Consider the following 25,201-nt stretch of genomic DNA (forward strand, 5'->3'; position numbering starts at 1 on the left):
ACACCGGCTCTGCTGGGTTTCAAACCTGTGGCCTGCAGATTACACACACGTTTCTACAACAGGCACAAAATCCAGTGAACCATTTTACCAATGTAGACCCCATTGCTCACAGTATAAAAAATCGAATATTCTATATGCTGTTTGTGGTCCGTAATAGAGTTTTGGAATATTATCTTTAGCAAATCTGAATCCTGTAAAGCTATTAAATCTCTTTAGAAAAGGTTGGTTATTCCTGCGGCCTGATCACTATGGCCAACACACTCTCTTAATCATTAACCAGGACTCCTCCTTCTGAACTGGTTCAAGGTGTTATGTCTAAGGCAGTGAATGCAATAAACTTGCTCTTGCTTCAATATTGGGCCTGGAGTCTTCTGTTCTGGAAGAAACCTCTTCTCTTTGGAATAACCTGAGCTAGTGTAGCCCACCATTTCACAGTCCTACTTGAGAACAAATCGCTTGCACCGTGGATTTTTTCCCCGAGAAAACTATTGCAGATATTACTTGGAAACTTTTGCGTACTGTAAACCATGCGAAAAGCTTAGTACCAATTGGAAAGGCCAAACCCACATATTTATTGCCATTCCGATAGAAAAATTGCTGAACAGGGCAAAAAATGATCTGAGTAATACTACAACCTAATTTTATTTCCTCCACGGGTTTTTTGTGCCTAAAATTTACAGCCATCACTCAGGATGAGAAGTGAAGTATGAAAATCCCAAAGAGGAACTATTTGTAGGAATGGGATCCATGTCAGCTCAGTTTGCGGTTGCAGCTTCTCCTGTCAATGGGAAGAGTCCAGCTCATCATCCATCTTTAACAATGGAGCAAAGGCTTGGGAGAGTTGAGGAAAGTAGGCACACCAGAATTTGTTTTTTTCTCTTAGACACATACATTCTACCTCGGGGATGGCGGGAAATCTACAAAATTGGAAAATCTTGCTCCATCTGAGATAAGCTGATAAAAAAGCCTTCACTCATACCTGGATGAGTATGTGGAAGGAATCTGCCTCTACCCATCTTGACAAAGCAAGAGTTGGCCCACATGGATGAGTTATTTGCTTTCATGAAGTAAAGATAACAAGATCCAGAAGTGGTCTGTGTGCTTACCGTGACCTCTTCAGCAAAATTCAATTTAGATCAGTATAAATCTTACATCTGAGATCATGGTTCAGTGGGGGGAAGTGCCTGGACTGTGGCGCACAGCTAAGATGTCGAACTAGGGGTGAATACTCTTGAAGTAGTGGGCATATGATGGCCTTTAAAAGTGCTTCTCAATCGTCTAACTCAGAACAGCAAGAAAGTAAAAGGAAAAGTTTCCATCGTGACCATTACAGGTCCCTTTGTCCCTACTCTCACATCGCCACGCTTCGTTGGGAATGGAAATTGGTCTGGAATACCGATGCTAAATTATGGACTGGATCCATGTCACATTTTCAGGACACCCTCTAGAAGGAAGTAAACTTTCAAAGAAAATCATACCCGCAAATGGAAAAAGTATTCAAATAACACACCAAAATGTAATTCCTTTGTCTACGTAGACCCTTAATACAGCTTACAGTTCTGTGAGGAGTCTCCCATGCAGTGGAATGTTGGTGGAAGAGATGAGTGAACTAATGTGCAAGGATGCCTGGCATGTACAGCCGCGAACCACACTTCAAGCAGACACGTGGCAGACTCCCTTGTAAGAAAGAAATTCCCTCTGTGAAGCACATGTACAAATCTTTCCAGACCCCTATCTTTGGCAAGTACTGAAACCTTGCATCCCTCACTTCATTGTCGTCAAACACACTGTTCCAATATGCAGCTTTTCACCTATAAATCATTATCATAAGATGTAGTAGTCCAACAACTCCCAGAATGGATTCAACTGTCACACAAAATTCCAGAGCTGGAAACAGTGTATGCGATGACATGGAGTGTGATGGCCACCCTACTGCCAAAACCCAACTATTTTGACACTACAATTATTACTCAGCATTACAATTCTTGTGCTTAGCCACATGATGGAAAAAGAGGAACTGAAGAAAGGGTGAATGGGAAGGGCAAGACCTGGTTTTCTAGTTCATCAAGCCTCAAAATCCTTCCATTCTTGTCTGTCTTAAGCTTGATCGTCAAGAAATTCACAAGGAAAGAGAGCAACACAGCACAATCCTAATCTCACATGGAACGTTACATCACAGAAAGTTCACAACACAGAATAAGTGAAGTTTCCTCTAAGAATAATATATTTGTATTTTGCAATCCAAATTTAGTCAAGGCTGTGATTCAGATAAATTCGGCTTCTCCGTTGGGTGTCAACACGGTAAGGTTGCCTCTCGCCTCTTGGTCGTCTTCTATAGCTTTGAACAGGCTCTTGAAATTCCCAGCACCAAATCCCTGCAAAATACGTAGTGTTTATAGTTAAGAGAATATTTTGTTTTCCCAGGCAGAATATATGCTTTATAAAAGATACTGGACTGCTGACCTGGTGGTTATGACGCTGTATGACTTCCAGGAACAGAGTTGGTCTGTCTTGCACTGGTTTGGTGAAGATCTGGAGCAGATACCCTTTGTCATCGTAGTCAACCAAGATGTTCAACTCCTGCGTTACAGAAAGAGCAATTTAGAATGCAATAGACCGCCCGCTGGCTTGAAAGGGTAGCCCTTGCCATGGCCTCAACAGCCTTGGCAGAGGACAATCCACCCTGTGGAGAGATCCCCGGCTACCTGTCGGAGGGGGGGGGGGTCTGTGCTGGGCAGGCAGCCACCACTACTGTGGCTCTCTTCACAGAACTGAAGGTTGGACAAGTGGGAGCCATGTGGAAAGCACACACAGGGCAAACCTTTTTTATATTGCGAAAATAACATCCCAACGTGGCAGTTTGTTTTCTCAGTATAGAAAATAAATAGCTCAACACACAGGGAGTTTTCTGCCTGCAAGTGGAAGCAATTCTACATTTCCTCTACCTATGCCTGCAGTAGGGCTGTCGATTCACGGCAGTCCTCCCACTCTGCCACATTCTAAATCAGGGCCTTAGTACTCTATTACTGAGTTTTATAAAGCACATCACATCTCTTTAGGTTAATTCAAAACTTTTAAAATATGACAAAGTCTACTTCACATGAGATGGTAAAATTCTAATCTAATAAGGTGAGGTGCCAACCTTGCCTGATGTTTTTAAGTAGTTGCCCCCTATTCTCCATGAAATTCTGACACTAAGACAGCTAGTAAAATGCTGCAGAGAGATGGCCTAGTGGCTACAGAAGACAAGGAGGACAGAAGTCTAGCAGTGAGTGAAAAGAGTAATGTCATACAAACTAGGATACATCCTAGACAACAATGTATTGATCAGTGTCATTGAAGAGATTGAACTGCAAATCCTGAGCTAGAATATGAAAACCTAGGCCTTCCAGCACGTTAATAGGCCACAACCTACGCATTAACTGCTTTGCTCATTCTTTTTAAGTGCACAACTCCTCGTTATCTTATTTTGTTCTGAGGCTAGACAGTGTAGTAATGGATAACTAAATGAAATGTTTGAAGCCCCTGCCAATAGAATTTAAGCAGAAATAAGCAGGTGACCTCCACACGTAATGTACAGTAACAGAAGAATACTTGTATACACATTGTGGCCTGATTCACAAAGGTAACTTACACTTTTGAGCTAGTTTACACTTTTGCGTAAGTTTACTACTTTTCGGTGTTCACACCCTGATCTTTTGTAGTGACGTACTTTTGTACTAAACGTACACTTTTGTAGCAAGTTAAGCACTACACATGACCACCCACTGGTACTGCAACACCCTCCCATGGAAAGTAAAGGAAGTAGGGATTTGCGCTTTTGAAGTAACTTAAACTTCTGTAGTAAGTTACTTAGTGCAGTTTGTGAATACCAAAAAGTAGTAAACTTGCTCAGAAATGTCAGTTACCACATAATAGCGCTTTGTAGTAAGTTTTTAAATACTACTGTAGTATTAAAAAATGTACTACAAAGTGCAGTTTGTGGATCAGGCCCTGCGGATGCAACTTACCTCTAGCCTGTCAATATTCTCTGTGACTTGAATTTTTGCGGTTTTAAGGTTCTCCCGCAGCGTTTGATAGTAGGTTGATGGAACCGACATGAACTCCATACCACGTTCCTTGAGATTTCTGATCTGGAAGATAGATTTTCCAGTTTGATTAACATAATTTGAGTAAAGTTCTAGTCCCACTTCATCTTCTCTTGCAGATGCTAATGATTCCCAGACTCCTGGTGTCATTCAGAAAGAACAAGAGAGCATGAGAATTAGAGCAAGTCAGAGAGTGAAAGCTACATGGACAGAAAATTTGAGACAGAAAAGAAGAGCAAGAGGAATGCAGAGAACAAAGGAGAAAGGTAATTTTAGGCACTTTGACAGACTTTATTGTCTAACTAAAGTATTAAAAAAAAATAGGTAAAGAGAAAGAGAGACGGGAAACCAACGAGTAAGACCACTAGAGACAGAAAGTGTAATGAGAGGCCACCAGAGAGAGAGCGAGACGGGGAGAGAGGAAAAGATAACATGATGTTTCAGATGCATATGCTCAACATGAATCTTTTTAATTAAAGAAAGTACAGAGCTCATGGCCATGGCATAAGTGTGTTTTAAAAGTACACATTAACATAATTAATTGTATGTCACAGTATAGAGTGCAGAAAATAGACTACCACTGTATCATCAAGTATATGTGGGTAAACAGATTTACTATGCTTAACTCCATATCTACTTAAAATGCTTTCAGATCAATCCTTTAATGTATGTAACTCACCTATCCACAGCCACCATAGCTGGAGCTGCTTTTAAAAACTGAGCTTGAGGCCTAGGGCCAAACTGTGAAGGCCAGCTCTACAGGTTAAAGCTCTAAAGTAGTTTTTCTGTAATGTTTTCTACCAAGCAGAAGACAACAGACCCAACATTTGGGGCTATATGATTGTTATGTTACATACATTTGCAAAGTGCAGTTCCACCCCCTCCATGATCCTGTATCGGTTCAGAACCTGGGTGCCTGCTAGAGTTCAGGGACTCTCGCTGTCCGGAGTCAAAGTGGTCTGTTGAAAAATTATGACTAGTGCCACAGGAATAATGTGATTTTGTGTCTACAGTGTTTTCCGCAAAAGTATGGATTTGCCGCATTTGCCATATAATTCATTATTTGCTGCATAGTATACAGTTTTTAACATAAAAAAGTTCTGGCTCAAAAGTAACAAAAAGTGACCAGAAAGCAGTGACACCTATTGCTGTGTAGTGGAAGGGCCCTTTGTGAAAGGTGACTGGTCCCCTTTTCTGTTGCTTATTATGTAGCTGGGTAGAAAACTGGTACTAATCAGATGAAACCTTTGCCTGGACAGTGTTAATCTGTGCAAAAATGATGACATGAGAAAGGAATAGTATCATAAAATAAACTGCATTATGCCAGATGATTTGCTGTTTCTTGCTGCTTAATTTAGTCACCCTACCACTTAATTTGGTCCACCTCTACCTGATAATTCTAGTGGCCCCAAGTATGATTCAAGTAACTTGTAGAAGTGTTAGGAGAGATAAGTGTTTTTTCTGCTTTTCACACATTGGTGTTTTTTTGGTTCTGGGTATGCCAAAGGTGCCAGAAGGAGACAGTGTTTTTCTTTTGAAAACTCCATGATGAATGTAATGTCTGTTTTTTTTCATAGTTTGTACACATTCAATTATTCACAAACTGAGTTGGAGCACGGCTAATAAAAGGCAGTTTATGTTCGTAAATCTCGCCATCATTGACGAGAATGCCCACCGGTCGGTCCTATGCACACTGTGCCACTGGAACCAAGCTATACCAGACTAATGAGCCCTAAAGAGGGTGAATATTGTTTTGTACTGCTGGTGTTCAGGTTCATTAATACAAAGGGCAATGGTTCCCTCTAGTAAGAATAAGCCTAAACTTTCTTTCCTTATGATATATGAACAGCGAATCAATGGAGAGTATACCGTTAATTTTATTCACTGTATGGGTATTTCATTAGTACAAAAAAATACATTAACCACCCGCAACACAGAATCCTCTCTTATTACTCGCTTACTTTAAGCTTGCCTTGGACCATGTACAGCACTCTGCTGTCTTTTGGCTCGGTTTGCGCTATAGCAATACCATACCTACACAAGAATCGATCGCTTTCAGAAGACAGGGGATCTGAGAGAGGAAATTACTTTAAAGCTATTTGAATTATTCTTGCCATTCATGCTTCCAGTCATAATGCCTGCATGAGACACGCTGAGTCAAATTCACAAAGGGGGGCGGGAGGCATGCTTGCAATAATCCTAACCATTGGCAATCTCCAGAGTAGCAATCCAACCCTTTATTCTTTTACCCACTGTGCCACCTCTTTTGGGCCAAAGTATATACAAATCAACCTTGAACCCTTCTCCAATAGGAACAGTCAAGCTTGAAATACTACACCAGGTCTTCCTGAACCGGACCATAGCCACCCTAAGACATATGAGTTTGGGCTGGAGTGTTCCTATTGGTGCAGGGCCAAGGCTGATTTGCATATGGGTGGGTCCAAACTGGCATGGTGTGCAAACTAATGATGAACTGGGACGTGGCCTGAGTAATTACCAGTGGCTGAGATGAATTCAAGCATTCCATCCATCACTTGTTGGTATATTTCAGTGTGATGGGTATGCACAAACAAGAGCCCAATGCACACTCTGCCATTGGAACCAAGTTACACCAGACTGACAAGCCCCAACCAGTCGAAAGCCAGTCTTGGGATGCTTGGAATCTGGGTCAGGGATGACCTAGGCTGGATTGTTCTTATTGCAGCAGGGTCAAGGCTGATTTGCATATCGTAGGGTTCAAACTGAGGTGGCGTGCTGTGCTAAATAACAATGGACTAGGATGCGGCCTGAGTAATTACCAGTGTATAAGATGAATTCAAGCATTCCTATCCATCACTTTTTTGTATGTTTTCTGCATGAGACAAGCTTCAGCATACAAGCAACTATACAAATGTGGTTTACACCGACCTGGCAAGACAAATCACCTATATACAAACGTTTGTCAATTATCCTAAGATGAGCACATTCAGTGTAGTGCTTTTGTTTGAAATTGATGATAATATAAAAAACACTCCTAATGCTAAAATGCAACTACTTTTTTGTGTTTCATCACCGATTGATCTACATCATGAAGAATTTATTTCCACAATGGGAATTCTTGGTAGCACTCATCAGCGATCTGGACAAAAGACCCATCACTGATAATAAGGTGGTGGTGCGAACTGGTGAAGTGCACATAACATCAATATTCAACATTTGTGTATATTTGAGACACTATTCAGTTAGACATTTATTTTTTATTTATTTGTATTTATTTATTTTGAAAGTTTTATATAGCGCGAACAAGATCTTTGCAGATAACAGAGCGCTTTACAAAGGCAGGTGGAAGGGTAGGGGAACAGGAGGCATAGTAAGGAGGTAGATCATCAAGTTCATGTACATAGCAAAAATATTACATATAGTACAGGTATGAGGTAGCATGGCATAGTTGGAGCTTGGGTCATCAAAACAATGTAAATAATACAGAAATAGAGAAAAATACAGATATGAGGGAGCAAGAATCTAAGCTTTAGTCTAATACAAGTCAAAACACACGTGCATAGGAATATATAGGCTATATAATAATATAATACTGGTAATACTGATCGACGCATTGTAAATCAAACGTAATTGTTCAAGTGTATTTAGCCATAAGGATATTTTTGACTTCTTTCTTAAAAAGAAGGGAGGAGGAGATGAGCCTGGTTTCAGGAGGAAGTGCGTTCCAGATCCTAGGCGCCATTCCTGAGAAGGAGCGTTTGTAAGTTTTTTCCTTCCGGAATCTTCTCGGTTTCAGCAGAAGATTGTTTGTACTTCTGATAGTTCTGGACCCGCCGGAAATTGTCAACTTATGAGTGAGGTAGCTGGGTGATTTCAGGTGTATAGCCTTGTGCGTCATGCAGGCAATTTTCAGCTGAATTCTGACTTCAAGAGGCAGCCAGTTCAAGGATTTAAAGTCAGGGGAGATATGCGAATGTTTTTTTGATCCAGTGATGAGTCTTGCTGCCGCGTTTAGTGACGCTCTGAAGGGTGCAGTTGTAGTTAGTGGGAGGCCGCAGAGGGCCACGCTGCCATAGTCTATGCGAGGAATGACTAGTGCTTGTACTGCGGTTTGGAAGTCTTTTGCTGGGAGGAAGGGTTTAAGTTTCCTCAAGGTATTTATTTGGAAGTTCGCCCCCTTAGTTGCCTTGCTGATATGCTGCTGCATGTTGAGGTTGGTGTCAAGTGTTATGCCTAAAGATTTTGCTGAGTCCACGATGGTCGGTTGGACATTGAGTGCTGTTAGGTGCTTAAGCCATGTTTGTGCGGAAGATATTTTCGTGGGAGGTGAGATAAGGAGGAACTCAGTCTTCATAGCATTGAGTTTGAGGTGGTTATCGGCCAGCCAAGATTGGGTGCTTCTGATAGTTGAATTCAGACTCAGGATGTCTTTGGGGGATTGTAACTTGAGATATAATTGAGTGTCATCGGCGTACATGTGAAAGTGTACATTGGATGCTTGTAGCAGGGTGGTGAGAGGTTCCATAACTAGGTTGAACAAAGTAGGGGATAGGCAGGATCCTTGAGGGACACCTAACGATACCGGTACTGGGGAAGACATCAAGTTTTTGCTCTTGAATTTTTGAGACCGGTTGTGTAGAAAGGAGGTGAACCAACGAAGCACAGTCCCAGAGAAGCCCATTCTTGTCTTTAGGAGTTCGAGTAAGTTCTCATGTTTCACTGTGTCGAATGCTGAAGAGAGATCAAGAAGGATGAGGAGGCAGGTATTATTTTGATCTAAGATTTGGATGGCGTCGTCAATTATGTGAGTCATAGCTGTTTCAGTGCTGTGCCCTGCTCGGAAGCCTGATTGATGTGGGTTGAGGAGATCAAACTGTTCTATGTGCTTTGTCATTTGTAGTTGGACGCATTTTTCTAAAAGTTTGGCGAGAGTGGGAATGTTGGTAATCGGACGGTAATTGCTTAGATCAGTGGGGTCGGCTGTTGGTTTCTTCAGTAAAGGTGTAACTTGTCCAACTTTGAGGGAGTCAGGGATAGTTCCTTGTTGTAGTGAGCTATTGATAATTTTAGTCCAGAGTGGGAGGAGCAAAGGGATGAAGTCTTTTTTTTACGGCGTTAGCAGGAAGAGGGTCAGTGAGGTGATTGGATGGTTTTAGGGTGCTGAGTATTCTGTCAATTTCTTCTTCAGAGTAGGTGTCAAAGGATGACCATGTCGCCTTGTTTTTTAGTTTATTGGGTGTTATGCAGTTGGGTATTGAGTAAAGGCTTGCGTCATTGAGGAGGTCGCTCCTTATATTGTCCTTTTTTTGTTAAAGAAAGCTGAGAAATCTTCACAGGAAGGAGTAGTGCTCATAATGTCGACAGCTGGGGGTTGTTCCTTAGATTGAGATCGGATTAGCTCGGACAATTTACTTGGACGGTTTTTTGCTTGGTCTAGCTGGAGTCTGAAGAACTCTGACTTTGAGCGTTTTATTTTCCTGAAGTATGCATTTCTCTTTTTCCTCAGAGTTTTAAGATGCAATGTCGAGGGAACCGATCTCCAGGTGCGCTCTGCCGTTCGCATAGCCCGTCTCTCTTCATTGAGACTCCCGTTGTACCAAGGGTTGGATATCTTAGTGGATACTCTTTTCAGTTGCATTGGAGCGGCCTCATTGATTATTGAGGCCATGGAGTTGAGATAGTGGTCAGTTAGGTACTGAACGTCAGTAACGTCGGTAGGGGGGAGTAGGAGATTGCAGCTGTTAGGGGGAAGAGAGTTTGGATTGAGTTTCCTCATGTCTCTTTTCCAAACTTTGGGCATGGAGTATTGCACCGGGATGCGTTTTACTTTTTCCTTGATAAGGAATGTGATAATATGGTGGTCTGACCAGTCACAAGGTTGGATTGAGTCAAGTTGAATGGTGTCTTCTTTGGAGATGACAAGGTCGAGGATAGAGCATTTGTCATGTGTCGGGGTGTTGCAAATTTGAGTGAGGTCAGAAGCGTTAAGGAAATTTTTGAGGCTATTAACTACTGCGTCACTGCAGTCATTCCAATGGAGATTGTAGTCACTAAGGTAAATTTGTGTGTTTTGCCGTCCTGCGTTGATTGACATTGTGTCCATGAGTTGTTGGGAGAAGACGAGGTTGTCCCCCGGGGGGTGGTACATGATGTGTAGTGAGCACACAGGTTTGTTCTCACTGATGACATCAAGGCAGAAGTATTCACAGGAGGTAAGAGAAGGGGCGGTGACCTTATTAATAGAGAGGTTGCTCTTGTAAATGCAGGCGATTCCGCCACCTGTCTTGTTGGACCTGTCAAGTCTAGTGATGCAGTAGTTGGGGGGGACTAGGATATCCATGATAGGATTGGAGGATTCAGTTAACCATGTTTCAGTTAGTATGGCCAGGTCAAGGTTCATAGACAAGATGAGGTCAGCGACCTCCGACGAGTGTTTTTGGGCCGATCTACAGTTGAGAAGTGTGCATTTGAGTCTGGGGGTGCAAGGGCAGGTGGAGGGGTCTATAGTGAGAGGGACTTTAGTGAGGTTGTTGGGAACAGAGCCTCTGTTGCTAAGCGTGGGTTGCCTGATAGGGTTGGAGAGAATCGTAGGAATGGACATGTGTGTGGTGGCTAAGCTGTTTTGGGTTGCCGGGACATATGTGCTGAGTAGGGTGTGTATGTCGCGGTCCGAGAGAGTCTTGATAGCGCGCTGGGGGCGGTTGGCGGTATTGCGAGAGGGGATAGAGGTCCAATGTAAGGAGCGAGTAGGATGTGTCTTGTTAGTGCGCTGAGGCCGGTTGGAGGTATTGCGAGAGGGGATAGAGGTTCCATGTAAGGGGTGACTAGGATGTGAGGGGGAGTTGTTGATTCGTTGAGAAGTGGTGGTGAGGGGGGGGTGCTCGGTGTGCGTGAGGAGTAACTGTTTGAGCGTGTGGAGTTCTTCTTTCACTTGGAGGAGGGTGGTCATGATTGTGTCCAGCGTGCCGTTGGGTATGGGGTTAGAGTTATTGGAAGGGTAATCAATGACAGGTGGGGTGAGGCAATTGCGAGACGTGTTGAGACTGGTCGTTGCGGGGGTGCAAGTGTAGTAATGGGGCGTGAGAGTGGGGGGGAGATGTTGAGGGAGGAGTGGGGACCAGGAGTGGTGGGAGTGCTAAGGGTGGGGGGGGAACGGTTGAGGGAAGAGTGAAGGCTAGGAGTGGCGGGAGTGCAGGGGGTGGGGGGGAGATGTTGAGGGAGGGGTGTAGGTCAGGAATGGGTTGAGTGCAGAGAATGGGGGGGGGGCTGTTGAGGGAGGAGTGAAGGCTAGGAGTGGCGGGAGTGCAGGGAGTGGGGGGGGAGATGTTGAGGGAGGGGTGTATGTCAGGAGTGGTTTGAGTGCAGAGGGTGGGGGGGAGATGTTGAGGGAGGAGTGGGGGCCAGGAGGGAGGGAGCAGGGAGTGGGGGGAGAGAGGTCAAGGCAGGAGGGGGAGCTAGGAGCGGCGGGAGTGTAGGGAGTGGCGGGGGTGGAGAAAGTGGGGGGATTTGGGATGGGATAGAGTCGAGTTGTGAGGGTCAGAGGCGGTGGGTCGTTCTGAGACGTTAGTTGGAAGTGAGGAGTTCTGGTTCAGTTGGATTGGAGTATGTGTGGAGGTCCGACGGTTGGAGAGGTGCTCTTTGAAAGTGGGGAACAGGTTGTCGAGTAGTTCCAGGTTCCTGTCTGTGGATTGAATTAGGACAATCCCGTTATTGTAGATAGTAATGGCTGTACTGCCTGGGAAGAGTTTGGATGGTGCGATGGAGAGTGTTAGTCCATGAGCGGATTTCCTGATGGTGGAGACGTTGAGTAAGGTAAGGAACGCTTTTCTCCATTGAGCTCTGCGTGCGGTGTGGAAGATGATATCAGTGTTCAGGGATCCATTTACCGGTGAGAAGTAGGTGTCGGCAAAGGGTGTTTCAGGGTGGGACCTCAGGAAGTTGTGTTTAAAGCGTTTGGCGTCTTTTTTTGTGAGTGCGGGTGGGTAGTTTATTTTATATGTGTGCTTGCCGCAGTGATCCATGTTAGGATGGCGTAAAGGTGGGTGTGGGAGAGTGAGCAGAAGAGATATACAAGAGCACAGATAAATGCAGACAATATATTACAAGTAAATGCAGATAATATGTTACATGGGTCAAAAGAGATAAATGCAGACAATATGTTACATGGGTCAAAAGAGGCACTAGTGAGAGATCAAAATATATGTGTTAGCAGCATACACAAATATATAATAATCAGATATGCGTATAATACTGATGAAATACTGTAGCAAAATACATACATATGCCCACAGCAAGTTAAGGCGTCAAGTGACACTAATGAGCAGCCAGAAGTGTATGAGGTAGCGATCGGTGCAAAGTAAATTAGGTGCAGGTAAATATATCCAAGGCACAAGTAGAAGTATAATACTGCAATAAAGGTATACACTCAATCACAGGAGGTGTAGCTATATAGATAAGTGAAAGTGCGCTGTAGATGAGATTAGTCTCAAAGAGTCCAGTTCTTAGGGTAGGGTCACTTTAAAGTGAAAATTACTGGTCCAAAATGGGGGTACGGGAAGGGAGTTATTGCTACAGTTTTCTGTCCCCAGACAATTTTGAACAGATGAGGTAAACAATGTGATCGAGTGTGGTGAAGTAAATACCTTTTTACAATTTCTGCTGCTCAGCAAGCTGTTCAAGATGGCTGCCAAAATAGTATATAAGGCAGCAGTATTAGTCCTTTGTCTGTTGTTGTCTGTATTCGGAGAGATCAGTTTCCCTTTCTACTGAGGGCGAGTTAGTCCTATTTCTATGTTGGTGCTTCCTAGTTGCTGCTTGGTGGGGAGGAAAGAGACTTATCTCAGTTTAGGTGACCCTTGATCTAGTTGGAATGCATACTCACGGTCAACTAGGGGCGGTGGTGTAATTTATTGCTTGTTTGTTGCTCCCTTTATGGCCCCGCCATTTTAGACAAAGGAGACAATGGCGATGCAGTCCAGTCGGCGAAAATAGTTTTATTTGGACGGCGATAGTCCTTTGGGAAATCCGGGCAGCGGGAGAGAGAGCCCACAAAAGTGTTAGGAAAGTAGCCTTTTGTGTACCGACCTTGTGAGAAATTCAGGCGGTCAATCGTAGCGTCCCTGGACATGCTGCAGCTCTGCTCCTGTTAGTTCCCTGTGGCAGCCGGGGGGGGCATGGGGGGTGTCTATTATCGTTGCGGGCCGCCCGGTTCGATCCAGCTCCAGCTGACTGATTATGCGCGGTGCTCCCTGTAAGCGCCCCCTCTCAAGATCGAGCTGATCGCCCGAGATGACGGGGGAAGACTTCCCGAGCGGAGCCAATCTCCTCAGGATCTGCAGCAGACCCATCGACCAGCTCAGGGATCTGTCGTCGGTCCGGTGCAGGCCGGTGCAGGCAGGAGGACCCTCCGATGAGGACCCTGCTCCAGCCGCTCTTACCGACCGGTCATCGTCGAGGGCTCCCGCAGATCTCCTGCTGAGCTCAGGACGTGCCCAGCGGTGCCGGTGGTTGCAGGTGCGCAGATGGCCCAACTTGATCGGGACACCCGGGGTGATCACGGCGGTTGTTACAGGCGGGCAGGACTGCTCCGCATAGGGTTCCAGTTGTCCTTCCGGCGCCTCTTGCGGTCAGTCCCTCGGGTGACGGCAGCCGATCCGAGTCCACTTCCACGACGTCCGGCGCTAGTATCGGTGATCACTTCAGGCGAGTTGGACACCTCCGGTGGACCGCCGGCATCCCCAGTGTCCAGGTTCCTCTGCTCTGGAGGTTTCGTGCAGCGCCAACCAGGTAGGAAGATATTGTTGCTCAAATCCAGTTACTCGTTCATTCCAGTTACTTGTTGTGCCACTCCAGTTACTTGTGCGTTACGTTGCTCGCAATGGTGGAGGTGCTGCAGTCCAAAAACGGGATTCCCAGCACTCGGAGCTCTCACCAAGAGCTCCTACCCGGACGATCTTGACCCCACTCGCAATACCCCACATATCTGCTGTATAAGCTCTGTCCAACTATGTAGATCATTTTTCTTAGCTGGCTGAGTCTTTGGGCATCTGTGGATCTTTGTATTTGGGAATGTACCATGTACAATCCTTTCAACTTCAATAACACCTTAAAAAAGGGCCTGGCCCCCATAAAAAAAAAGCTGTAATCTGCTTTGCTAAGTTTCTTCATACATTTTGAGTACATTTCCAATGCATTTGGAATTTGCAATAGTTTCCAGGAGTATGACTAGGAACCTGCAACAGTTGGGGATCCCATGTAGTGATCAAAATAGCGTACATATATGTATCCAAATAGAAACTGAGGAATTATTTTTCCCATGGATAAAGTCTTTCATGTACACCTCAAAAAAGTTATGGTGATGTTCTTTTCATACTTGGTGCTCCCTTACCGTTCTTATCCTGCAACAGAATTGACACCAGGGCCACTGGAATTATGTGTTTTTAAGACCACAGATTTTATTGCATGATTATGGATTTGACACATTTGCAACATAATCCATCATCTGCAGATTTCAGCGGAAAAAAAATAGTTTCTAGCCCAAACAGGTCAAAAGTTACAAAGAACGAGGTGATACATGTTGCGGTGCGTGCCAGCTCCCCCTGCAACAACAGTCCTCATGTCCGGCTTGCACGCATTCTGCTACCGTATGCTGCCTGTCTACCTGCTGCCCTCTGTGTCTGCTCTGCTCATTTCTTGCTCTGTTTTTCCTTTTCTGCCCTCTGTTTTGCCTTTTCTGCTCTTTTTCTGCCCTCGGTCTTGCCTTTCTGCTCGTGTTCTGCCCTATGTTTAGCCCTTTTCTGCTAAATTCTTAACTCTTCTTGCTGTTTCTCTCCCCCAGCTGTTTCCCTCATCCTGCTACCCAGCACACCGCCCTCCCCCAGGACCTACTAAATGGAGTCTGTTGCACGACCCCATTTAGCAGGTCTACGTGCCAGCTTCCCCTGCGACAGTTGTCCTGTCAAGCCTGCCCGCAGTCCGCTACCCTCTGCTGCCTGTCTACCTGCTGCCCTCGGTTTGTGCCTTCTCTGCTCTTTCTTGCCTTTTCTGCTCTTTTTTCTGCCCTCTGTTTTGCCTTTCTGCTCATTTGCTGCTCTCGGTTTTGCCCTCTTCTCTGTTTTACCTTTTTTACTAACGTTTTTCTGCCTTCTGTTTTGCCTTTCTGCTAGTTTCTTCCCTCTTCCCGCTGGTTCACTCCTCCCAACAGCCAGTGCCTCACCCTTCCCCCCAGGACCTACTTAATGGAGACTGCAGCACCACCCCAATGAGCAGCTCTCCATTTAAATTATTTTTTTTTAATATCTTTATTTGCATTTTTCTTTTTTAAATTCGGCAGCTCACAGATAACATAGACATGAAGGAAGGGGATTTTGCGGGAAGGGGAGCAGGTGGTGTCATTTACATTGTTTGTACTATACGCAAATGAATATTGCATACATTACAATCAGCTGGCATCATATATCACTGTACACAGTCGTAGTCTCATGCCAGCTTTCCATGCGACAGTTCTCCTGTCCAGCTTGCCAGCAGTCCACTACCCTGTGCTGCCTGTCTAACTGCTGCCCTCTGTTTGTGCCTCCTCTGCTCTTTTCTTGCTCTGTTTTGCCGTTTCTGCTCTTCGTTTTGCCTTTCCTGCTTGTTTTTCTGCCCTCTGTTTTATCCTCCTCTGCTCTGTGTTGTCTTTTCTGCTCACTAGTTTTTCTGCCCTCTGTTTTGCCTTCGTCTGCTTGTGTCTTCCCTCCGTTTAATCAAGACCTGACTCTTCCATGAGGACCTCGCACCCCAGCACCCGGATACCCCCAGGGGTAGCAGTGTTGCGCTCTACAAAAGCGGATTGATCGATTGCAATGGAAGGCCCTTTGCAAAGGTTAACTGGTCATCTTTCTGTTACTTATTACTGAATGTTGGTGTCAAAGTGGTTCCATTGAGGTGAAGCCTTTGTCCAGAAAGTGCTAACATTTGTAAAAAAATCCAAAATAATAAGGTAATACTAGCACAAAATGTGCCACAATGCCGCATAATTTGCCTTTTTTGCTGCCTAAATTAGTCAACTCTGCTGCATAATTTGGTCCTACTCTGCCACATAAATATAGGTTTAAATGAGTGCTACTGGAATTGACAGCAATACATTACCACCCTGTACCAAGATTCCTCCTGGAACACCCACTCCCTAGCCCTGGGAGAAGATTTACTCATACACAAAAGTACATAGGAGTAAACCTATCTACAAGTGCAAATACATAATCTGTGTATCACATTGAACGTAAATACACAAAGCCTTGGTGAATCAGGCACATGCGCACTAAGCTACATAAAGGCAAGCACCTTATCAGAAGTGCTCAATTAAAGCCAGGCTTAACAGGTAAACTCCTTATGAATCAGCTTGCATGGACCCTAGAATGCACTGAGCTCCCAAAGGACTTACTGTGGTTGATGATTCAGAGGCAGAGAAAAGACAGGAACACTGAACATGTGGTTCAAGCCTGAACGGCCACGGACAGTATCCTCTTGGCTTGGTTTTAGGAGATAACTCTAGATAAGCCACTTTGCTGAAACATCTGGATTTCAGAGGGTATAATGACTCAACTGAGATGTTTGTGGCTGGCTGCTTACTACCCTCAGCAGTGGAACAGAGCAGATGTTCAGAGTTGGACTAGGACTGAAAAAAGTCCCGGACACCAAAAAAACTGGCCCCCAATAGTGAATTATAAAGCTAAAAAAGTGGCCCTTGTTTTCAAATTGGGATGGTGTTGAACTTGTAAAGACATGCTGTATGAGTGTTTTGCAAAGTATGGGAGACTGCATGGATTTGACCTTGCTGCAGGTAATGATTGCTGTTAGATAAACATCAGTAAAAATCGGCCCACAAGGAGCCCATACACTGACGGGTCAGACCCGCCCATAGGGCACTGGCTGATTGCCCTGTAGGTCAGTCCTACCTTGCAGATGATCAGTTATGATATATGTGATTTGTCGGCGGAAAACAGGGACTGGAGGGACAGCAATCGCTAAGAAAGAGGCAGCCAAGTAAAAGGTTATAATGAGAAACAACATGCACTTTGTGTCAATTACTTTGAGTATTTGTCTCGGCTCCCTTGGGACTGTCCAAAGACCAGGATTAGATAAACCTCTCAAGAAACCTACAAGGAAGTAGGACACAAGTCAAATATTGAGGGGGAGTAACCTAAAGTTTACAGAGGCGAGGGATGCTTGCGCTGTTTAGGCGCTAAACCGTTGCCAAATGAATGCTCTCTAGCCTAGCGCTGGGTGAGAGCCTCCTTGGTCACTGGTTTAGGAAGTGGCTGCATGTCCATCTTTGTGAAATGCTGTCCAGCTTGGAGTGATGCTCTTTGTAGAGGAGCTGCATGCTCTGTGTTGAGAGAACGCGGGTTGGCTTGGTAGTAGGTAAGATTCTCTGCGTGAGGGGCTGCATGCTTGAGTGCTTCATTTTGGGCAAAACTAAGCAAACCTAGCAGTGGGTTAGACTCCCTTTGTAATAGGGACTACATTGGGGGGTTCTTACCAGTTTAGCACCATGTGACAATGCACTTTGCCATAGTGGCAGCATGCTGTGCGTTAGGGAATGGTGCCAGCTTAGATCAGAGTGAGATACCTTTCACAGGGGCAGCATGCTCAATGTTGAGGAATGATACCAGCTTAGATTAAGAGTGAGATCCCCATTAGAGGGTCTGCATGGTCTATGTATGGGAATGATGCCATCTTAGATTAGAGTGAGATACTCCTTAGGGGGTCTGCATGCTCAATGTTGGGGAATAATGCCAGCTTGGATCAGAGTGAAATACCCCTTAGAGGGTCTGCATGCTCAATGTTGGGGAATGATGGCATTTTAGATCAGGATGAGATACCCCTTAGAAGGACTGTGTGCTTAATGTAAGGGAATTATGCCATCTTAGATCAGAGTGGGATGCATTTAAGAGGGGCTGCATGCTCTGCGTATGGGAATGATGCCAGCTTAGATCAGGGTGAGATACCCCTTAGAAGAGGAGCATGCTCTGTGTTGGGGAATGATGCCATCTTATATCAGAGCGAGATACCCCTTAGAGGGTCTGCATGCTCAATGTTGGGTAATTATGGCATCTTAGATCAGAGTGGGATACCTTTAAGAGGGGCTGAATGCTCTGTGTATTTTGTGCTAGCATTACCTTATTATGCCAGCTTAGATCAGGGTGAGGTACCCCCTAGAGGGTATGCATGGTCTGTGTTGGGGAATGATGCCAGCTTAGATCAGAGTGAGATACCCCTTAGAAGGTGTGCATGCTATTTGTTGGGGAATGTTGCCAGCTTAGATCAGAGTGTTATGTTATGTTAAAGATTTTGTAAAGCGTTCGTACACCAGGCGGTTTCATGGCGCTAAATGCATGTGGGGAGGCGGCGTCAACAAGGTAGTTAGTTTACTCATATGCCTGGGAGAGTAGCAACGTCTTAAGATGTGTTCTGAACTAAGTGTAGGAAGTCGCATACCTAAGTCTGAGTGAGGTACCCCTTAGAAGGTGTGCAGGCTCTGTATTGGGGAATGATGCCAGCTTAGATCAGCGTGTGATACCCTTTCAGAGGGGCTGCATGCTCTGTGTTTAGGAAATTCTTGTCCGTTTAGCAGTGGGTGAGATCTACGGTGCCAGAGCATGCTTCTTATTGGGGAAAGCTCTGCGGCTCAGCATTGGATTAGACTTCTTTTGCGATAGCGGCTGCATGCTCAGCGTGGGAATCTCGAGCTTAGGTCCGGGTGAGACACCCTTTGCCACAGGCTGCGTGATCTACATTGGAGAAGGCTTGCGGCTTAGCACTGGGTGACATTGACTGTCCCAGAGCAGCTGAATGCTTCCCATTTGGGGAACGCTCTCCATCTTAGCCGTAGGTCACAGGTGAGATCTCTTTTGCCAAAGGTGCTATCTACCCTGCATGGGTGAGTGTACTCTAGACTGTTGGTTCAGATCGCCTTTGCCAGAGAGGTAGCATTCGCACTTGGGAAAGCTTGTAGCCGGAGGACACTCTGCTCCATACAGGTCAAACAAGGCACAGTCATTAGTCCTGCGTGCCACCAATTACATTGCCTCATAGGAGAGTCACTTTGAGCCCGGGTGGCTAAAACTGCCAATGCTATTGGTAGCTGCTGTTCTCGAGGGCCATTTTTAGTGCTGCATAGGGAACCTAACATAGAACAATGGTGCCCTAGCATTTGTTCTGATTGAGTATACATTATAGGGGGATGACTATCAGAACACTTGGGTAACAATACAAGTCAAGTGCTCTTTTCTCATCTGTCAACCATTGAAAAGTAGGTTTAAATCACAACATGTTTTAATGGGACAAACATTTTTACTCATGGTAAGCCAAAGTGAAACACACCTGAACCTCCCGAATAAGAGAAAGAGAGCAAAACTCAGCACTTACCGAAGCAATGATGTCAGACGTATTCAGTGCAATGTGCTGAACACCGGGTCCTCCGTAGTAATCAACAAATTCCTAAAACAAGACATGTCATCGCATTATTTCTAGGGCATTGATGTAATTTCGTTTGAATGATGTCAATCCACCACAATCTCAAAAGGCAATGTGGGTAGGCGCACATGCCGGTCATGAACTCTCGTTTGATGCCTGGTACAAGTGAGAGCTTAGGTACACGCAAGCAAGCCTGGAAAGACTTACCTGCCACAGATTCTGGTGAAGTGAAATCTGAGCCTTACTACAACATCCCTCAAAGTTTTGTTTTTTTCAGTGAATTTCCAAGGTTTTTTTATTCTATTTTAAAACTATAACATATCTGTAACCTTATTTTTCAGTGAATTTCTATGGTTTTTTTTAATTCTATTTCCCAACTATAACGTCCCTGTAACCTTTGTTTTTTTGAGTGAATTTGTAAGGTTTTTAAAATGTGATTTCCTAACTGTGACCACAAACCTTTGGCACAGAGTGTGTGAGTGAGTGCATGAGTGTCTCGGCGGGTGTATGTGTGTGTCTGTGTAGGTTTGTAAGTGGGTGTGAGAGAGTATGAGTAGGGCTGTAAGTGGGTATTTGAGTGCCTGAGTGGGTCTGTAAGTGGGTGGGTCAGTTTCTGAGAGGGTCTATGAGTTGGTGCACAAGTCTCTGAGTAGATCTGTGACTCAGTGAGAGAGTAGGATTGATTCTGTAAGTGGGCGTATGAGTGTCTGACTATGTCTGTGAGTGGGTTACGTGTCTGAGTTCGTCTGTGAATGAAGACATAAGTGAATGGGTCTGTGAGGGGCTGAGAGAGTATCCGAGTTGTTCTGTGAATGGTTGAAAGGAGTGCCTGAGTGAGTTCTGCTCGCTTTCTGTGGGCCTGGGTTACTGAAAAACGGGGCCAAATTTTGCTGAGTTTCATGCGAGGACGGAGTATTGCACGCCACCCCTAATGATTTGCCCTTAGCTGCGGAGGGTGGTGGGAGGCCAAGAACCCCTATTGTCCCCAAAAGTAAGTCTCCTACATACGGGATTGCTGAGAACTCATTGGAGGCCCCACCCTCTTTCTCTACCAATCTACAAACGTGCCTCCTGGCACACTAGTGGTTGGAGGATGAACTTCCGTTGGCTGCTGAGGGTTGTTGGGGGCCAAGAACCCCTCTAGTGTTGCCACAAGTACGTCCCCCATAGCGTGATTGCTGAGACCAAGTCAGAGGCCCCACCCCATTTCTCAACCACTCCGCAAACGCACCTCCTGGTGCACTACTGGTTAAGGGATGAAGTACCCTTGGCTGCCGACTGTCTTAAAAGGGCCAAGAACCTATTGTTGCCACCGCTTTATCCCACACAACGAGACTGCTGAGACCACGTGGGAGGCCTTCCCCCTTTCTCAACCGCTCTGTAAAGGGCCTCCTGGTGCACTACTGGCGGGGGGATGAAGTCCCCTTGGCTGCTGAGGGTTGTTGGGGGTCAAGAACCCCTATTGTTGCCACAAGCAAGTCCCCCACAGCCAAATTACTGTCAGAGGCCCGCCACCTTACTCAACCACTCTGCAAAGGGGCCTCCTGGCACACTACTGGCTGGGAGATGAAGTCCCCTTGGCTGTTGAGGGTCGTTGGGGGCCAAGAACCATTATTGTTGCCACAAGTAAGTCCCCCACAGCGGGACTGCTGAGACCTTGGAGGCCGGCCCCCTTTCTCAACCATTCTGCAAACATGCCTCTTAGCGCACTACTGGTTGGGAGATAAACGCCCCTTGACCAGCTGAAGGTCGTTGGGGGCCAAGAAGCCCTATTGTTGCCGCAAGTAAGCCCCCCACAGAGGGATTACTGAGACCCTTTCTCTACCACTCTACAAGCATGGCTCCTGGCACACTACTAGTTGGGGGATGAACCTCCCTTGGCTGCTGAGGGTTGTTGGGGGCCAAAAACTCTTATTGTAGCCACAAGTAAGTCCCCTCTGCTGAGACTAAGTCGGAGGCCCAGCCCCCTTTCTCAAACACTCTTCAAAGGGGCCTCCTAGAGCATTACTGGTTGGGGGGATGAAGTCCCCTTGGCTGCTGAGGGCCCCTATTGTTGCCACAAGTAAGTCCCCCACAATGTGAGTGCCGAGACCTTGTCGGAGGCCGGGCCCCCTTTCTCAACCACTCTGCAAATGAGCCTCCTGGAGCATTACTGGTTGGGGGATGAAGTCCCTTTGGCTGCTGGGGGCCCCTATTGTTACCAAAAGTAAGTCCCCCCACAGGGGACTGCTGAGACCTCATCAGAGGCCCCGCCCTCTTTCTTAACCACTCTGCAAATGAAGTCTAGAGGTGAGCACGCCGATAAATTACGCACCCGGTTGGGGGAGTTTTTGGCAAACTTTGCATTCCAAACAGAGCACAAGTGGCAAAACGCTGTCTTCTGAGTGGGGTTAACCGCCCATCCCTAGTTTTGTGCCTTTTTCCACTCACTTTTGACCTTTATTTTCCCTCTTTCTGCTCGTTTCTGTCCTTTATTTTGCCTCTTTCTGACCTTTATTCTGCCTCTCGCTGCTTTGTTTCTGACCCCTATTTTGCCTCTTTCTGCTAATTTCTGATCTTTATTCTGCCTCTTTCAGCTCGTTTCTCACCATTATCACGCCTTTTTCTGCTCATTACAGACCTTTATTCTGCCTTTTTCTACTAGTTTCACACCTTTATTCTGCCTCTTTCTGTTCGTTGCTTACCTTTATTCTGCCTCTTGCTGCATGTTACTGACCTTTATTCTGCCACTTACTGCTTGTTTCTCACCTCTATTCTGCCTCTTTCTGCTCGTTTCACACCTTTATTCTGCCTCTATCTGCTCGTTTTTTACCTTTATTCTGCCTCTTTCTGCTTGTTGCTGTCCTTTATCTTGCCTCTTTCTGCTCGTTTCTGACCTTAATTTGCCTCTTTCTGCTTGTTTCTGACCTATATTCTGCTTCTTTCCGCTCGTTTCTGACCTTTATTTTGCCTCTTTCTCATCTTTCACCCCGGGACTGTGTGGAGGGCCTCAAGGCTCCATGGTTTCAGCCGGCTACCCGCCACCTGCAGGAGCCAGCATTGCTCTCACAGACAGTGAGCTGCTAAACATGCAGCTCCCGGTCTTTCAGAGCAATTCTTTCAGTTGTGTTCCTTGTCCGATTGACACAGGGCAGAGAAACAGACATAACTCCGCTCTCAGCAAGTGGGAGCGGTTTCCAGCTCTCACTTGCGGAGTTCATGTATGCACTGCTGCTTTAACAAGTGCAACTATTGAGGCATGTGTGAAACTTGCAGTATTGTCTCTAATCCTTAAATGAAAGGTGGATATGTTGCTATCACTTACAGACCCAAATACGAAATCCTGCTTTAGCAATAATGGTACTACCCTAGGATATAACAGGAGCCTGCCCTGGGGGAGGGGGGGATGGCGATCCCCAGGGCCATTATTAGCTCCAGGAGGAGAGCGAGCTCCCCTCCATTGATCTGCATGGTCCGGCCTCAGGAATGTCGTGGTCCCCAGGGCAGAGTATGACCCGGGAGCGGGGAGCACAGCCCTTTTCCCATTTTTTATAAAATATATTTGGCCCCATGAGGTCAGCGGGTGCCCCCCAATAGGTGTTATTTAGCCCCAGGCATTCGCAAATCACCCCCATCAATCTTTAGCCCCGGGGAGGTGGAAGTCCCCAGGGCTTTTATAGCCCATGGGAGGGCCCTTGTGCCCCCCCTCCATTTTTTCAATAAATAATAAAGCCCCGGGGAGGTGGTAATCCTCGGGGCTCAATGAACCGTTAGGAGATGGGCCCGAGCGCCCCCTCCTTTTTTGAAAAATGCTCTCGGGACCTGGCCCATCCGGCGGCTGTATTCAAAACAGCATGCGAGCGCCTGCTTGTTTGTTTGTTTACATTTTGCTGCAGATCTGTGGCTCGTGTATTTACAGCAAAAAAAACGTTTTAAATTTTTTTTTTTTACCCTGGCAGTATCACAGGGGGACCTCATCACCACACCTAGGGGGTCAGGGTATTCCTACCCAGCCCACTTTTTTTTTTTTTTTAAATGTTCTTTGCGGAACTCAGATGAAGCAGAGTCCTGAGATGGCTGCCTATACTTCCTGGTTGAAGCGTTGGCAGCCAATCAGATCTAATCATGAGATCTGTGCTTAGATTCTGCCCAGAACCTGGTTTGGTTTCCCTTAAATCTCTCAACAACTACTGAACATATATACACTGGATAACTGAAAGCTTGATCTTCGAACCAAAATCTACCTTCTTGCCAAATTTGGTGTAATTCTGTCCAGCGGTTCGGGCTGTAGTCGTGTTGTAAGCTCCTATGGGAAATCGTAATTTTCCAACCCCCCTTTCTCTCGGCCCCAAGTCAAAAAATGCTTTTTCTATACAAAAATGGTAACTACCTACTGGCGACTGCCAGTAAATAATATAGTCTAGTGTTTCTAATAATCCTTTTTCTGCTGCTTTAACAAGTGCAACTGGTTCTGCCTGCATAGTTTCAACAGTGTCCGAGCAGGAGCTCTGCTGTTTTCTCCTGTTTTCCCTTCAGGAAAAGACTCTAACCCCTGCCCAGCTGCCGCCGGCCCTGCCCTGCCTGTAGTCCCCCCGCCGCCACCAGCAGCATCGAGTGGCCGCTGTGAGGGGACTACACTTCCCACCAGGCATAGCGCCGGGCAAGCCAGGGTCGCGCCAGGAGGCGCTTTTAAGCAGCGTCACCGCCGGCAGAGCGGGTGTTCTGCCTGCATAGTTTCAACAGCTTCCGAGCAGGAGCTCCGCTGTTTTCTCCTGTTTTCCCTTCAGGAAAAGACTCTAACCCCTGCCCAGCTGCCGCCGGCCCTGCCCTGCCTGTAGTCCCCCCGCCGCCACCAGCAGCATCGAGTGGCCGCTGTGAGGGGACTACACTTCCCACCAGGCATAGCGCCGGGCAAGCCAGGGACGCGCCAGGAGGCGCTTTTAAGCAGCGTCACCGCCGGCAGAGCGGGTGTTCTGCCTGCATAGTTTCAACAGCGTCCGAGCAGGAGCTCCACTGTTTTCTCCTGTTTTCCCTTCAGGAAAAGACTCTAACCCCTGCCCAGCTGCCGCCGGCCCTGCCCTGCCTAAAGTCCCCCCGCCGCCCCCAGCAGCATCGAGTGGCCGCTGTGAGGGGACTACACTTCCCACCAGGCATAGCGCCGGGCAAGCCAGGGACGCGCCAGGAGGCGCTTTTAAGCAGCGTCACCGCCGGCAGAGCGGGTGTTCTGCCTGCATAGTTTCAACAGCGTCCGAGCAGGAGCTCCGCTGTTTTCTCCTGTTTTCCCTTCAGGAAAAGACTCTAACCCCTGCCCAGCTGCCGCCGGCCCTGCCCTGCCTGTAGTCCCCCGCCGCCACCAGCATCGAGTGGCCGCTGTGAGGGGACTACACTTCCCACCAGGCATAGCGCCGGGCAAGCCAGGGACGCGCCAGGAGGCGCTTTTAAGCAGCGTCACCGCCGGCAGAGCGGGTGTTCTGCCTGCATAGTTTCAACAGCGTCCGAGCAGGAGCTCTGCTGTTTTCTCTTGTTTTCCCTTCAGGAAAAGACTCTAACCCCTGCCCAGCTGCCGCCGGCCCTGCCCTGCCTGTAGTCCCCCCGCCGCCACCAGCAGCATCGAGTGGCCGCTGTGAGGGGACTACACTTCCCACCAGGCATAGCGCCGGGCAAGCCAGGGACGCGCCAGGAGGCGCTTTTAAGCAGCG

At 46.6% G+C, this 25,201-nt stretch overlaps 1 protein-coding gene across 1 annotated transcript in view; it reads right to left on the reverse strand.

Moving 5' to 3' along the window:
* Positions 1–2,201: 2,201 nt before the first annotated feature.
* The window catches only part of HPD (4-hydroxyphenylpyruvate dioxygenase), a 105,250-nt gene continuing 82,250 nt past the window's right edge, over positions 2,202–25,201 (reverse strand). Inside the window, exons 11-14 of the mRNA XM_078667542.1 lie at positions 19,476–19,547; positions 4,011–4,133; positions 2,464–2,580; positions 2,202–2,375 (exon numbers count right to left, since the gene is read on the reverse strand). Coding sequence (XP_078523668.1) covers positions 2,265–2,375; positions 2,464–2,580; positions 4,011–4,133; positions 19,476–19,547 — 423 coding nt within the window. The 3' untranslated portion in view covers positions 2,202–2,264. The remainder of the gene's footprint in view (positions 2,376–2,463; positions 2,581–4,010; positions 4,134–19,475; positions 19,548–25,201) is intronic.

Source organism: Lissotriton helveticus, chromosome 11, assembly GCF_964261635.1.
Source record: "Lissotriton helveticus chromosome 11, aLisHel1.1, whole genome shotgun sequence".
Classification (NCBI taxonomy): domain Eukaryota; kingdom Metazoa; phylum Chordata; class Amphibia; order Caudata; family Salamandridae; genus Lissotriton; species Lissotriton helveticus.